This window comes from Chanos chanos, chromosome 3 (genome assembly GCF_902362185.1).
Source record: "Chanos chanos chromosome 3, fChaCha1.1, whole genome shotgun sequence".
Taxonomy (NCBI): domain Eukaryota; kingdom Metazoa; phylum Chordata; class Actinopteri; order Gonorynchiformes; family Chanidae; genus Chanos; species Chanos chanos.
In genome coordinates this window covers 57,179,560-57,190,291 of record NC_044497.1, presented here as the reverse complement: position 1 = coordinate 57,190,291, position 10,732 = coordinate 57,179,560, and the positions used below count along the sequence as shown (strand labels likewise).

General features: G+C 44.6%; 1 protein-coding gene across 1 annotated transcript; it reads right to left on the bottom strand.

Moving 5' to 3' along the window:
* On the bottom strand, positions 1-2,595 carry pbdc1 (polysaccharide biosynthesis domain containing 1). Its single transcript, XM_030769333.1, has 6 exons — positions 2,552-2,595; positions 1,241-1,306; positions 1,021-1,080; positions 755-895; positions 566-677; positions 1-289 (listed from the first exon to the last, which is right to left on the bottom strand). The coding sequence occupies exons 1-6, from the start codon at positions 2,579-2,581 to the stop codon at positions 171-173; spliced, it is 528 nt and encodes a 175-aa protein (XP_030625193.1). The 5' UTR covers positions 2,582-2,595; the 3' UTR covers positions 1-170.
* Between the last annotated feature and the right edge of the window lie 8,137 nt (positions 2,596-10,732).

Below are 10,732 nucleotides of genomic sequence, written 5' to 3'. Positions count from 1 at the left end.
TTCTTTAGAACATAAATACTCAAATATGACGGGCCAGGCAAGTCAGAGAGCCAGGGAGTCCTTCCTCTGTCCCCCGCGGAACATGCTGTGTTGCGGAGAGGATGTGTTTAGAGTTGGCCTTGGTCAGCACCACCACCATTCACAGGCCGCTGGTGACTCCACCCTCCACACTAGCTCTGCCCGCTGGACTGGCTCTGTTGCCTCTGCTTCACGCTGGCGTTGTATATGGCATCATTGAAGCCTTCGCGGTTTCTTGCAATCTCGATGGCAAAGAACTGGATTCTGGTGGCTGAAAAGGATTCTCGGTTGACATCAGATTCTTTCGAGTGGGCTCAGTATGACTTGTCAGTTAGGAGACATTAAGAACTCGGACGAATAAGCTGTTCTCTGACAGGCTAGCAGGCCATTTAGCTCCAGCTGATTCCTATGTTAGTACCACACTCCACCTTTCCTGTCAGCTTAGCTCAGAACACTTCTCAAAAACGAGACAGAACATTCGTATTCTTTAACGAGCTCTCACTCGTATGTGCTACAAACGACTCTGGACTTGTTCAGTGCCGCTTACCAAATATGGTGTTCTCCTCGGTGTACTCTTTCGAGCAGTCCAGCCGTAGCAGCGTACCGTAGTTAAAATCCTCAACGGCACCTTCAAAACTGTTACAAAATGGCCTCCATTTCTACAAAAGACATCATTCAGGTTTACTCATAAATAAATGCCAAAACACGCGTCACAGACCATAATAGCTCCACCAACCTCTTTGGCCTCTGCAGATTTTAGCTGCTCCGGGTCCAAAATCTGAAGTTTAATATCGTTAAACGTCTCCTTGAACTTGGTGTAAATCAGGTCGTCGTTTTTCGTAAGTTTGAGATATTTGGGATCGACCGAGGAAATGAGCTAAAAGGAAGAGATAGCGAGATAACGGTTATCACTACGAAATGACAGAGTGTTAGAGAAAAAATATTTTACATTTATGCAGTTTTATTTGTTCAATTGAATTACGCTGAAGTAATTACGCTTACGTTGAAGTAAATTTCAGCGTGATTGTAAGCCTTCATTGCCCATATGGCTTCGATGCGTTCCTGTTACGTACAAAACACAAACATTACACTGTTAAATGAATCATCACCTACAGTAATGTGAACATAACACTTTCTCCAGGATATAGCACCTGGTAGTCGTTATGAAATACACTGTGTTTAGTCATGCAATTGTAACGGAACACCAAGACGTTTGTCTTACATCGTTACCGTACGCTTCGGCCGGCAGTGACAGCGCGTGAGCTGCAGCCTGAGCTCCCTCCACCCCCTACAACAGACCAGAGAGCCAGTTTGACAAAAGAGCAGACGTACAGGGTGCAGGTTCGTCAAAATAAAGGAGACGTCAACATAAACTGTCCTAGTAAATCTAACAACTGTGGACACATTCCGTAGCTGTTCAGGGCTCGACTGAAATGATGCGTCATCTTTCTTCCACAAGAACAAAAAAATAACGATCCAAATACATAGTTTGGTGTTTTGTTGTTGGTGGCGGCGGCAAAGGACGTCACAGGCGCCGATAAAGATCTTCCCATAAAAGTGTTAATTTGTGGAGAGGATGCGCTGCTTTCTAAAAATGAACTTCTGTGACCCAAGTTAGCACGTTATCCACACAATACTATCCCCTTCGCGACACGAAACTGCCAGTTCACGCCATAGATAAATATATTTTACAGTTCGCTGATTCGTCTCACTTGGACTTGCATCTGAAACAAACATCTGACATCACAAGTATTGGCGTTACACCGTATCTGACCTGTCTGTCTTTCTTTAATTTACACCTCCAGGTAAACATCGCCTTAGCTACCGTTCCAGCAAAAATATCTGCAATTTCACTGGTTTTCGCTCTTAATCTCCCACCTAATATGTCACTGTCAATAATACCTCTTTTCCAATTCACGGGAATATCTCCCTCTCGCCATGGAAGCCAAAAGAACGAGGACCGGGTAGAACAGCATCTTACACATGACACTAACAATAACAGGATTTTAACAGCTTAATTAACTTATGACACACCAGCGTTGAATGTACTCCGCATCGCTCGTTTTCTGAAGCGTTTCCTTTACCATAGCAGTACTTTGTGAAATTAAGGCCTCTGACCAGTATCGGTGAATTCTTACAATATGTCACAAGCAGATTACTAGCGGCCCAAAGTTTCTACCCTACAACTTTGGGGGGAAAGAAATATTTCGTGGCTTCCTCCAGGCAAACAGAAAATTTTTGGGTTGTGTAAACCCAGCATCCAGCAAGGAAAATAAGCGCTCCTCTATGCTTTATGATGAAGAAATCGGCTAGTGTGATTCTTCTTGGCTAGTTGCTAGGCTTATTATGCACATGTGCTAACCACGCTTGACAACATGCGAGACTTCTCTACTGCTCTTCTCGATTCAGAGACGAGTTACGAGAACGACAGCCCAAAAGATTCACTATATACTTATATAGGCTGACATACTGAGCTGAAAGTATACGCGTCGAACGTAATAACTGTGACTAAATTACTGTATAACTACCGTACCAAGGAGGCAACTCCACTGTCCAGCGCCATGATTTCGCACGTGACCTAAGAACACGTCGTGACGTATGCTTTAAAGAGAACCCCTTTCTGTTTTTAAATCCCGATCAACCATGTGCTCAAATCGAATTAACTGCGACCTGTTTCGACGTAGTTATCGGGAGAATCTAAATTACTGTAGAAGTCATATCGGAAATAAATGTACAATGCCGGAGAAGTCTTCAAAATGAAAAAAATACTGACGATTCCGAAGCGTAAGGGTATCGTGTGGTCTACGGCCCTATTGTGCCCTCTAGTGGTAAGACGTAATGAGGGAGGGTGTTGTGAGTACAGAGATTTTCCCAAACTCAAATCCATCACATTGGGACAAACCTTTTACAACCCATGTCAACAGTTAAGCCCCCCGCTCGTTTAGTATTATTTTTTTTTTAATTCAGTGTTGTGTTTCTTTTTATCTCGTGTTTTCTTTCATGTTCTTTTTTCTTTCGCTTTCGCGTTTAGCGATAGGCTGCTGCCATTCAGCCTCTGGAACAGGAGGAACACGCGCAGTAAGAAAGCACTGACTAACGGTCTGTGTTCGCCGCCTATATGAGCCCATCCTTTTTTTCACGTCACAGCCAACAGGGTTGTCCGAAACATGCGCTTCTCTGCAATGTGTCAAAATCAAATATGTGAGCCAATTGTCTGATTTTGTTTAGTATGTGTTCATACTATTTTTGAGACTCAACCCTCATAACTAGAAGTGAAAGATCAAAGCTTGCACAGTAATACGAAATTTCCCAGGATTAAGGAGATTCGGTGAGGTAGGTGTGTGGCGTCGCGATGTTTGTTCCTTCACCATCGTTCAGTAATCGAACGCGCTTGATCGGTCCATTATAGACCATATCGTTGACTTGTGTCGAATTATGTTTTTCTTGGTATATTAAAAGGTCAATACAGGTTTTATCAAATCGTTTGAGAGGGGAAGTAGAGAACGAACGTATTTGCTGAAAGCCCTTGTCCAGTTTTCTCTTAGAGATGTGAGCTTTTTTTCTTGTAACAGGTTAAATAAACCGACCTATTACTCTTTACTGATCTGATGAGCAGCGTGCGTTAACAGAGCATTAATGTGATGTTGGACCGTACATATGGAAGTCAAGCGAATATCATTGACATGTAGCCTAACGCGCATATTCCATAACAACTCATACTAGGCGCTTTAAATATGCAGGAAATGTATAGCCAAACCACCGTTATGGATTGTAGGCCAGAGGTTTGCAGAGACAGCTAACAGCGAGGGACGCGAAGGGGAAACAAATACCCTTTAATTATTTGTCCGTTTATTCTGCGCATGTTCTTCAGTTGTTAGGCCCTGGGCGCACGCAGAAGAAATACCCTTCATAATCTTATCGCTGGTTGGACCCAACAGTCTTTAACGGTACCCCATGTTACCATAAAGATGGGTTTCATTATTATCGAATAAACACTCTGGTTCTATGCTCTCCAATTAGGAAATATGAGTTTACTATCTGTCATTTCAGGGCATACAGACTGCTTTTCCTGTTTTAGCCCAAATTTCCTTCAAACTTTGTGTCCAATAGTAGAGTTTGTTATCGTTTTGGCCCAATCTATTCGTCAAGGTTGTCAATCTCCAGTCTCTTGGTGTCTTTATTGTAGTGTAGCCTACTCTAATGCACTTCCATGTCTCACAGTCAGACTGACCGTCAGGACACGGGCCATTAGAACAGCGATCATTCTGCAGGTGGAAGAATTGCACAGCGTGGCTCTGTTTCCTGCCCAAAGACCGATTTTCCAAGTGAAGTCGTGTTTTCCTTTGAAACCCAACAGGAAACCACGGTTTCCTTTAAGAAAGGTTTTAAGTTGTTTGGTTCTTCAAAGCTTTTCGTTTGCTTAAAACGAATATTGCATGCAGCGCTCTATTTCAAAATGTGTATGGTCAATTAGGCCTAATATAACGCAAGGCACAGGGTACATTTAAAGAGGTTATAACTCGATGGTTATACATAGAACCTTTCGGGTGCAGGCAGTTGCAATTCGGACACATTTCTTTTTTTTCCCATATTGGCCCAGAAATATAGAAATTATAAATAGGCCCACTCATCTGATCATTCACACATAGCCTAACCCCGATGTATAATTTTGTAGTCAGTCTTATTTGCATGTTGTTATGTTGTTTTGAATATGCACGAGGGTCAGTTGAACGGTACCTTAGCAAAAATCTTGGTCTCTTCTCTCTTATACCTTGAGGGATATTAGTGAAATTGACCTAAAATAAATAAAAAAAAGGAATTCAGAAACCACGCCTACGCAGGAAAACCAAACCGGTTCTCTTCTTGAGAGCAGCACAAAATCGAGCCTCTTTAGATTGCAGTTTAGGTGCTATTAGACATGCTCCAGGTGTCTCTGTTACAGGTTTCGATAGTCAGAGAGGAAGTTATCGTAGGAAACTGAACAGTTTGCTTTATAAAAGCCAGACAGCGAAACTGCTGGCAGTAACGGCACTGATAGGACAGCGAGCGAGTTCGGTGCGCACCTTCAGTGGAGAACAGATGTAAAAATACTTTGGCTTATGTCAGACAAGACCATACCAGTACATAAATACGAAAGTGCGACATGTCAGGCGATTTAGTCAAAGTTGAGTAGAGTGCACGGTGACAGACCGAAGCCCATCTGTGCGGGTCAGCATCCACAGGCTCCTCGGTATCTCTTATGGAAACTATAGAACCGTCTGTACTGGTGTTATGAAATTTTTCTATGTTAGAGAGAAAGGCTTTTTTTTTTTTTTTTTACAATCTCAAAGGGACTGGTTTACGAGGATGCGTTTCTCAAGAGGGGGGGGGGGGGGGGGGGGGGGCGTGGTCTCAGACTGTTCTACTGTCTCGACGCGGTTTTACAAACCTAGTCGTAAACTTATACAATCCAACGCCGTGGGTATTCATCACTGAAAATACCTTTCGTTCAGGAAACCGGGCCTTTTATTACGTTATACGCCGAGATTTTCCAAAACAGAAAGAACTTTTGAATGATACAGTGGTAAAAGAAAAAGAAAAAAAAACAGGCTGATAGAATAATTTATTGCGTTCTTGTGTCATGCACGAGGGAGCTCCTCACAGTGTGCATGGTGTAATTTGTTAAAGCTGGTTACTGCGACTGTTCTCATATGTGCTCAGATGCACAGCGCGGTCCCTTGTTAACATTTTGGTGGTGCTGGGCCTGTCTCTCCATTCTTAGAATGGAATGTTTCCTGCTGTCGCTGGAAACCCCACAATTCCCTCCCCTAATACCTTGCGGTTTCGAACTCAGCATGGAACAGATGACCGAGAGATGAAAGCTTAAGCAGCTCTGGAAAACACAGCTGTTTTCTCGAGGTGTCACAGAACACACGAACTGTGCTTGACCTTCGTTTCCATAGGAGCTAGTTCCCGCCTTTTTAAATTGCATTTTATTATATCCAATCAGGCAGCGCCTGACCCCACGGCCCCAGGAACAATACGCACTGCAAGATATCGATTGGATCAATTTAACAACAAATAACATATCGATAAAAAAAAGGGGGGGGGGGGTGTTCTTGTTTCAAGCTCGTTGTGGAAAACAATATAGCTTCATAGCTTAGCTGGTTTTGTGTTCTGCCTTTTTATCTTTTTATCTTTTTTTTTAAGGGGTGGGGGTGGATTTCTCATATGTTATTAGTCACTTGATTGAATACTGCCTTACTTAAGCTCTCCCGGTGCTGCTTTGCTTCAGCGGAGAGCTGGACTACATTAGAGATGTAATCAATGGCACTCTAATGTGATTGTCAGAGAGCAGCGTCCATCTCCCCCGCTGCCCTGGCTGGATGTTCTGGGTGCGCACAGCAGAGGGGATGTGGCTTCTGATGGGGTAGGTGGTCTGTGTAGTGTGCAGGATCAGAGACACTTTGGCACTGATGTGAAAAGCTGGATCTCCACCATAGCACAGCTGTAGAAGGCTTGCTGGTCGCCTGGACCTGGAGATGACCGTGTGAAATATATAACAAAATAAATATGCAGTAGAGGAGTAAGAATGTCTCAGACCACACAGAAAACTGGTATGTGTATGTAAAGTTGTGTGTGTGTGTGTGTGTGTGTGTGTGTGTATGCGTGGCGGGGTGGTGGATGGATTCTTTACGGACATGCTGTGTTCTAAAGGCCATTGTTCTTTTAATAAAAGTCACGAAAAAGAACAGATGAAAGTGCTGTAGTTTGAGGAGGGGTGTTTTTGCTCCCTGTGTAAGCTCACTGGGGATGTTTTTTGGACGGGGATAAGGCTGTCTGAACATGTGCCCTGAGGTTCAGAGTGCTCTGAGCACCGGTGCACTCCCAGGGTGAAGAGACCTGTATCACCAGGGTGATGTATTCACCGGCGGTGCCTGGAGGATTCCGACGAGATGAATGTTGCCCTGGTGATAGAACTGGCGGGCTGATTGGGCGTTGGCTGGCCTTGCTGTGCTGAGATAAGTGCCTTTCAGTTTGGGTGGAGGAATAAGGGGGTGGGGTGTTCCAGGCACACGCAGTCAGAGAGAGAGAGAGAGAGAGAGAGAGAGGTACGGTGAAGAGCAGGAGCAGGGTGAGGGGAAATCGACATCTCTCAGCGTAGGATTTCCTCTGCCTCACAGGGAAGTCTCAGTGGAAAGCTGGTGTGTATAGTGGCTTGTTTTGGTGCTACAATGAGCCCTTCCTCTCTCTCAATCTTTTGTGCTCCAGCTACTTCCTCCTTTGCAGTCGCGTGTTTTGTTAGTGCACTGAAGCTGTTTTGACTGATGTCCTGTGACGGAGGTCTGTGCTGATTGTCTTGTCACAATTCGACAGCTGAGTCTGATGAAAAGCGTGAGCGACTGGTGGATTGTTTTGTCTCAGCAAACCGTGACAACCGTTTAATTTACTCTATATTTAAAGCACTTATTAAGGAAATGAGTGTAGAATGAATTCAATTAAAAGGTCATTTAAATTGATTTAAATTAAATAAAAATGGTTATATTTTTTAGCCTGTTGTCCAAAGCGTAAAGTTTTGTTTTTTTTAAACAGCTTTTGATGGCAAATTTCGATTCTTAGTAATATCTGTAGCATTTATTGTTCATTCATAATAATCGGACTATTGTGAAATTGAGTGAAAAATCACGTCATTTGAGGCACACTCAAACTTGGCCTGGTTTGATCTCTGCCTCCTCTGGGGAATGAACAGGCGGTGTCGGTCTGGTGTAACAAGGTCCATGTGTTCAGACGTAAGTTCTGTTCTTCACGTCCACCCAGATTCCAGACCCAGACAGCAGCACTACTCCCTCCCTGTTCCCTCGCGCCGGCTGAGCGGGTCTGGGGCAGTTCTGCTAAGGGCGGCGGGTTGCATTAGCGTGCTGTGCCGTTACCAAGCGTGGCCTTCAGTTGTGCTTTTAATCGCCGAACGCTGGAGGATCCATTAGGAGGAGAGTGGAAGGAGTTTGATTCCATCTCCTCTCAGACAAAGCTTCTGAATTTACGAGCAATGACCAGACACTTCTCCTTTGTTTTATGATTTAATGTCAGGTTTGTTTTTGTTTCTTGTTTGTCTTTCGAATGCTTGACTCAGGCTTGTAAACAGATTTAGTGCCGAGACGTAATCATTTTGTGAAATGTTAAGTGCTCTGTGTGTGTGTGTGTGTGTGTGTGTGTGTCTGTGTGTTCAGGAGTGTTTTCCACAGCGGGAAGAATGGTCCTGCTAAATAATGCTTATTTCCTGGAGAGTTTGGTTACTGTGACATTTGTGGGAACATTTGGACTGAATGCAAAAAACTATATACAGATAAACACAGGATGACAAGCAGAATGATTCTGTGATATTCCACCTTGTAAGTTTGTTATTCAAACTTTTAGTTTACTCTCTCTCTCTCTCTCTCTCTCTCTCTCTCTCTCTCTCTCTCTCTCCCTCTCCCTCTCAGTGCTCACACATACACAAGATCATAACTCATTTTCACACATAGGCCATGCATGGATAGCGTAGTTTATGGGCAGTTTTTGGCTAAGAAATATACATACTTTGCTCTAAATACCATATATTAGTGAACTAATCAAAGTATCAAAGACAGTTGGGTGGGTGGGGGTCCAAACCTCCACTCCTCTATTAAACCTTGTGTTATGTCAGTCTGCCCCTGGAGTTCCTCTAAATTGAACTTGAATTACAGACAGACCAACACAGATGGGTCCCTCCGTTACTGACGAGGTTCGGTGCGTTTTCTGTCTGCTGGTGGTAAATCAGAGCCATGCCTCATTCTCTCACACAGTCTCGGTGACGTGTCCTTCATGCTCGAGTGAATCTGACCCACGCTGGGCACACGCTGCTCTAACCAGCTGGGACAAGAGCAGGAGAGCAGGATGAACGATCTTTATCCAGAAGATTAAACAAGCCGGAACAGCAGCGTGCTGCCACCAAACCGGGGCAGGGTGGGGGGTACAAGGGAGGAGGGGTGGGTGGCACTGCTTGTCCTGTGTGGTTATGAGAAAGATCCATCTCTTAAATGAAATGGCGTCTTTAACGTCGCCTTGCTTTCAAACGGACTTTAATCCTTCGCCTGATACAGGCATGGGGAGCCTCAGAGTCCTGTCTTATCCTGTCTGGAAGGTCGGGGGTTGTTGTTGTTGTTGTTGTTGTTGTATTAAATGTTGCGGAGTAACACCAGCTGGTTTCCTCAGACCGAAGCATCACGAGGCGCAGTCTCTGAAACAGTGTTTTCGCCGCTGGCGGAACCGGAGTCTCCTCAGCGGGGCCTGGGTTGGGAAAGATCCAGGCCTCTCTTTCTGAAGGAGCATCTTTGTCTTTCTCTCTTGTGGAGGGATACAGCCTGGAAAGGCCTCAGGCTTTTCTCCTACAGTTCTCAGTGTTTGTTTATGAAGCTGCTGAACATGCTCCAGTCATAAAATATTCACTGCAGAGGTTTCCCAACTGCTTCGTGAAATTAAAATTAGACATAAAGCTAATTAATGCAGTGAACCGAGTTACAGTCACAAACAGTGGCAGTGAAAGCTTTGAAGTCCACCCAGATGCTGCTTGATTCAATGGGCTTTGAATTCCAGAGCTGCAATCCCAGAATTCCAGGTGTGAGGAAATACAGAGCTGCGTCCTTGTGTGAGAACGGTGACTGAGCTGGTAGGCCTGGGGTTCCGGGATGCGATTTGGGAATTTTGTGTGTTTATCCTGGTGCCGTGCCGTGTGTGGTGGTGCTGTGTCTGAAATCAGGGAGGGGGGTGTTTTCAGCTGAGGAGCTGGTGGAGAAGAACTGGAATGAGGGATGTGGGTGTCGTTTACCACCCCACATCCCGTCCCGTCCCTGCGTCCTACATCAGGGCATCTCATTTCAGTTCAGACCTTAACCCCTCTGTGTCCTCCAGCACACAGCCAACTGCTAACATGAGCAGCCGGAAATCGACACGCCTGGAGACACATCACTGCACACACACACACACACACACACACACACACACACACAAACACACATACACACACACATACACACACACACACACACACACACAAACACACATGCACACACACATATACACACACACAAACACGCATACACACACACACACTTGCACACAAACGCACGCACTGGCTAAAATACAGGCTGTCAGCTGTGGGATAAATGGGGTTTGGTTGTGACCTTTGACCTGTAAGGAAGGTTTGAAATAACCATATGATTGAACTCCACTCTGGGGGATCTAAACTAATCTTGTGTGATGTGTGTGTGTGTATGTGTGTGTGTGTGTGTTGGGGAGGGGGCATTGCATGCTCAGTGGGAGATAATTAGCCACTCAGAATTAACTAAGAATTTGAGGACTGTTTGTGTTAACCACCCATAGGTCTTTGTTCTAACAGAGGCTGTTTAAAATAAACATCCTGTAATCATTTGAAACTGAGGAGGATGGGGCCACCAAAATATGCCCATCCCTTGGTCCAGACGCCCCGTTTTATGTTATAATATTTAAAATATGATCAGTATGTTCACAAATATATTCAGTGTCCCTGTAGCCTCTTTCTGTGTTCTGTACCTGTGAATATGTACTACACTGTGTGGTGTCAGCGTGTACTCTGTGTTCTGGACCTGTGAATATGTACTACACTGTGTGGTGTCAGCATGTACTCTGAGTTCTGAGCTCATGTTTGATCTCTGTGTTCCAGCGCAGTCGTCTGGTTGAG

What these genes read in the sequence shown, in the direction of transcription:
- pbdc1 (XM_030769333.1), bottom strand. Translation starts at nt 2,581, where the DNA reads ATGGCGCTGGACAGTGGAGTTGCCTCCTTG. An exon ending in CCGAAGCGTACGGTAACGAT is followed by an intron (nt 1,081 to 1,240) that starts GTAAGACAAACG and finishes TGTACGTAACAG; the next exon opens with GAACGCATCGAAGCCATATG. An exon ending in CGAGGAGAACACCATATTTG is followed by an intron (nt 290 to 565) that starts GTAAGCGGCACT and finishes AATCCTTTTCAG; the next exon opens with CCACCAGAATCCAGTTCTTT.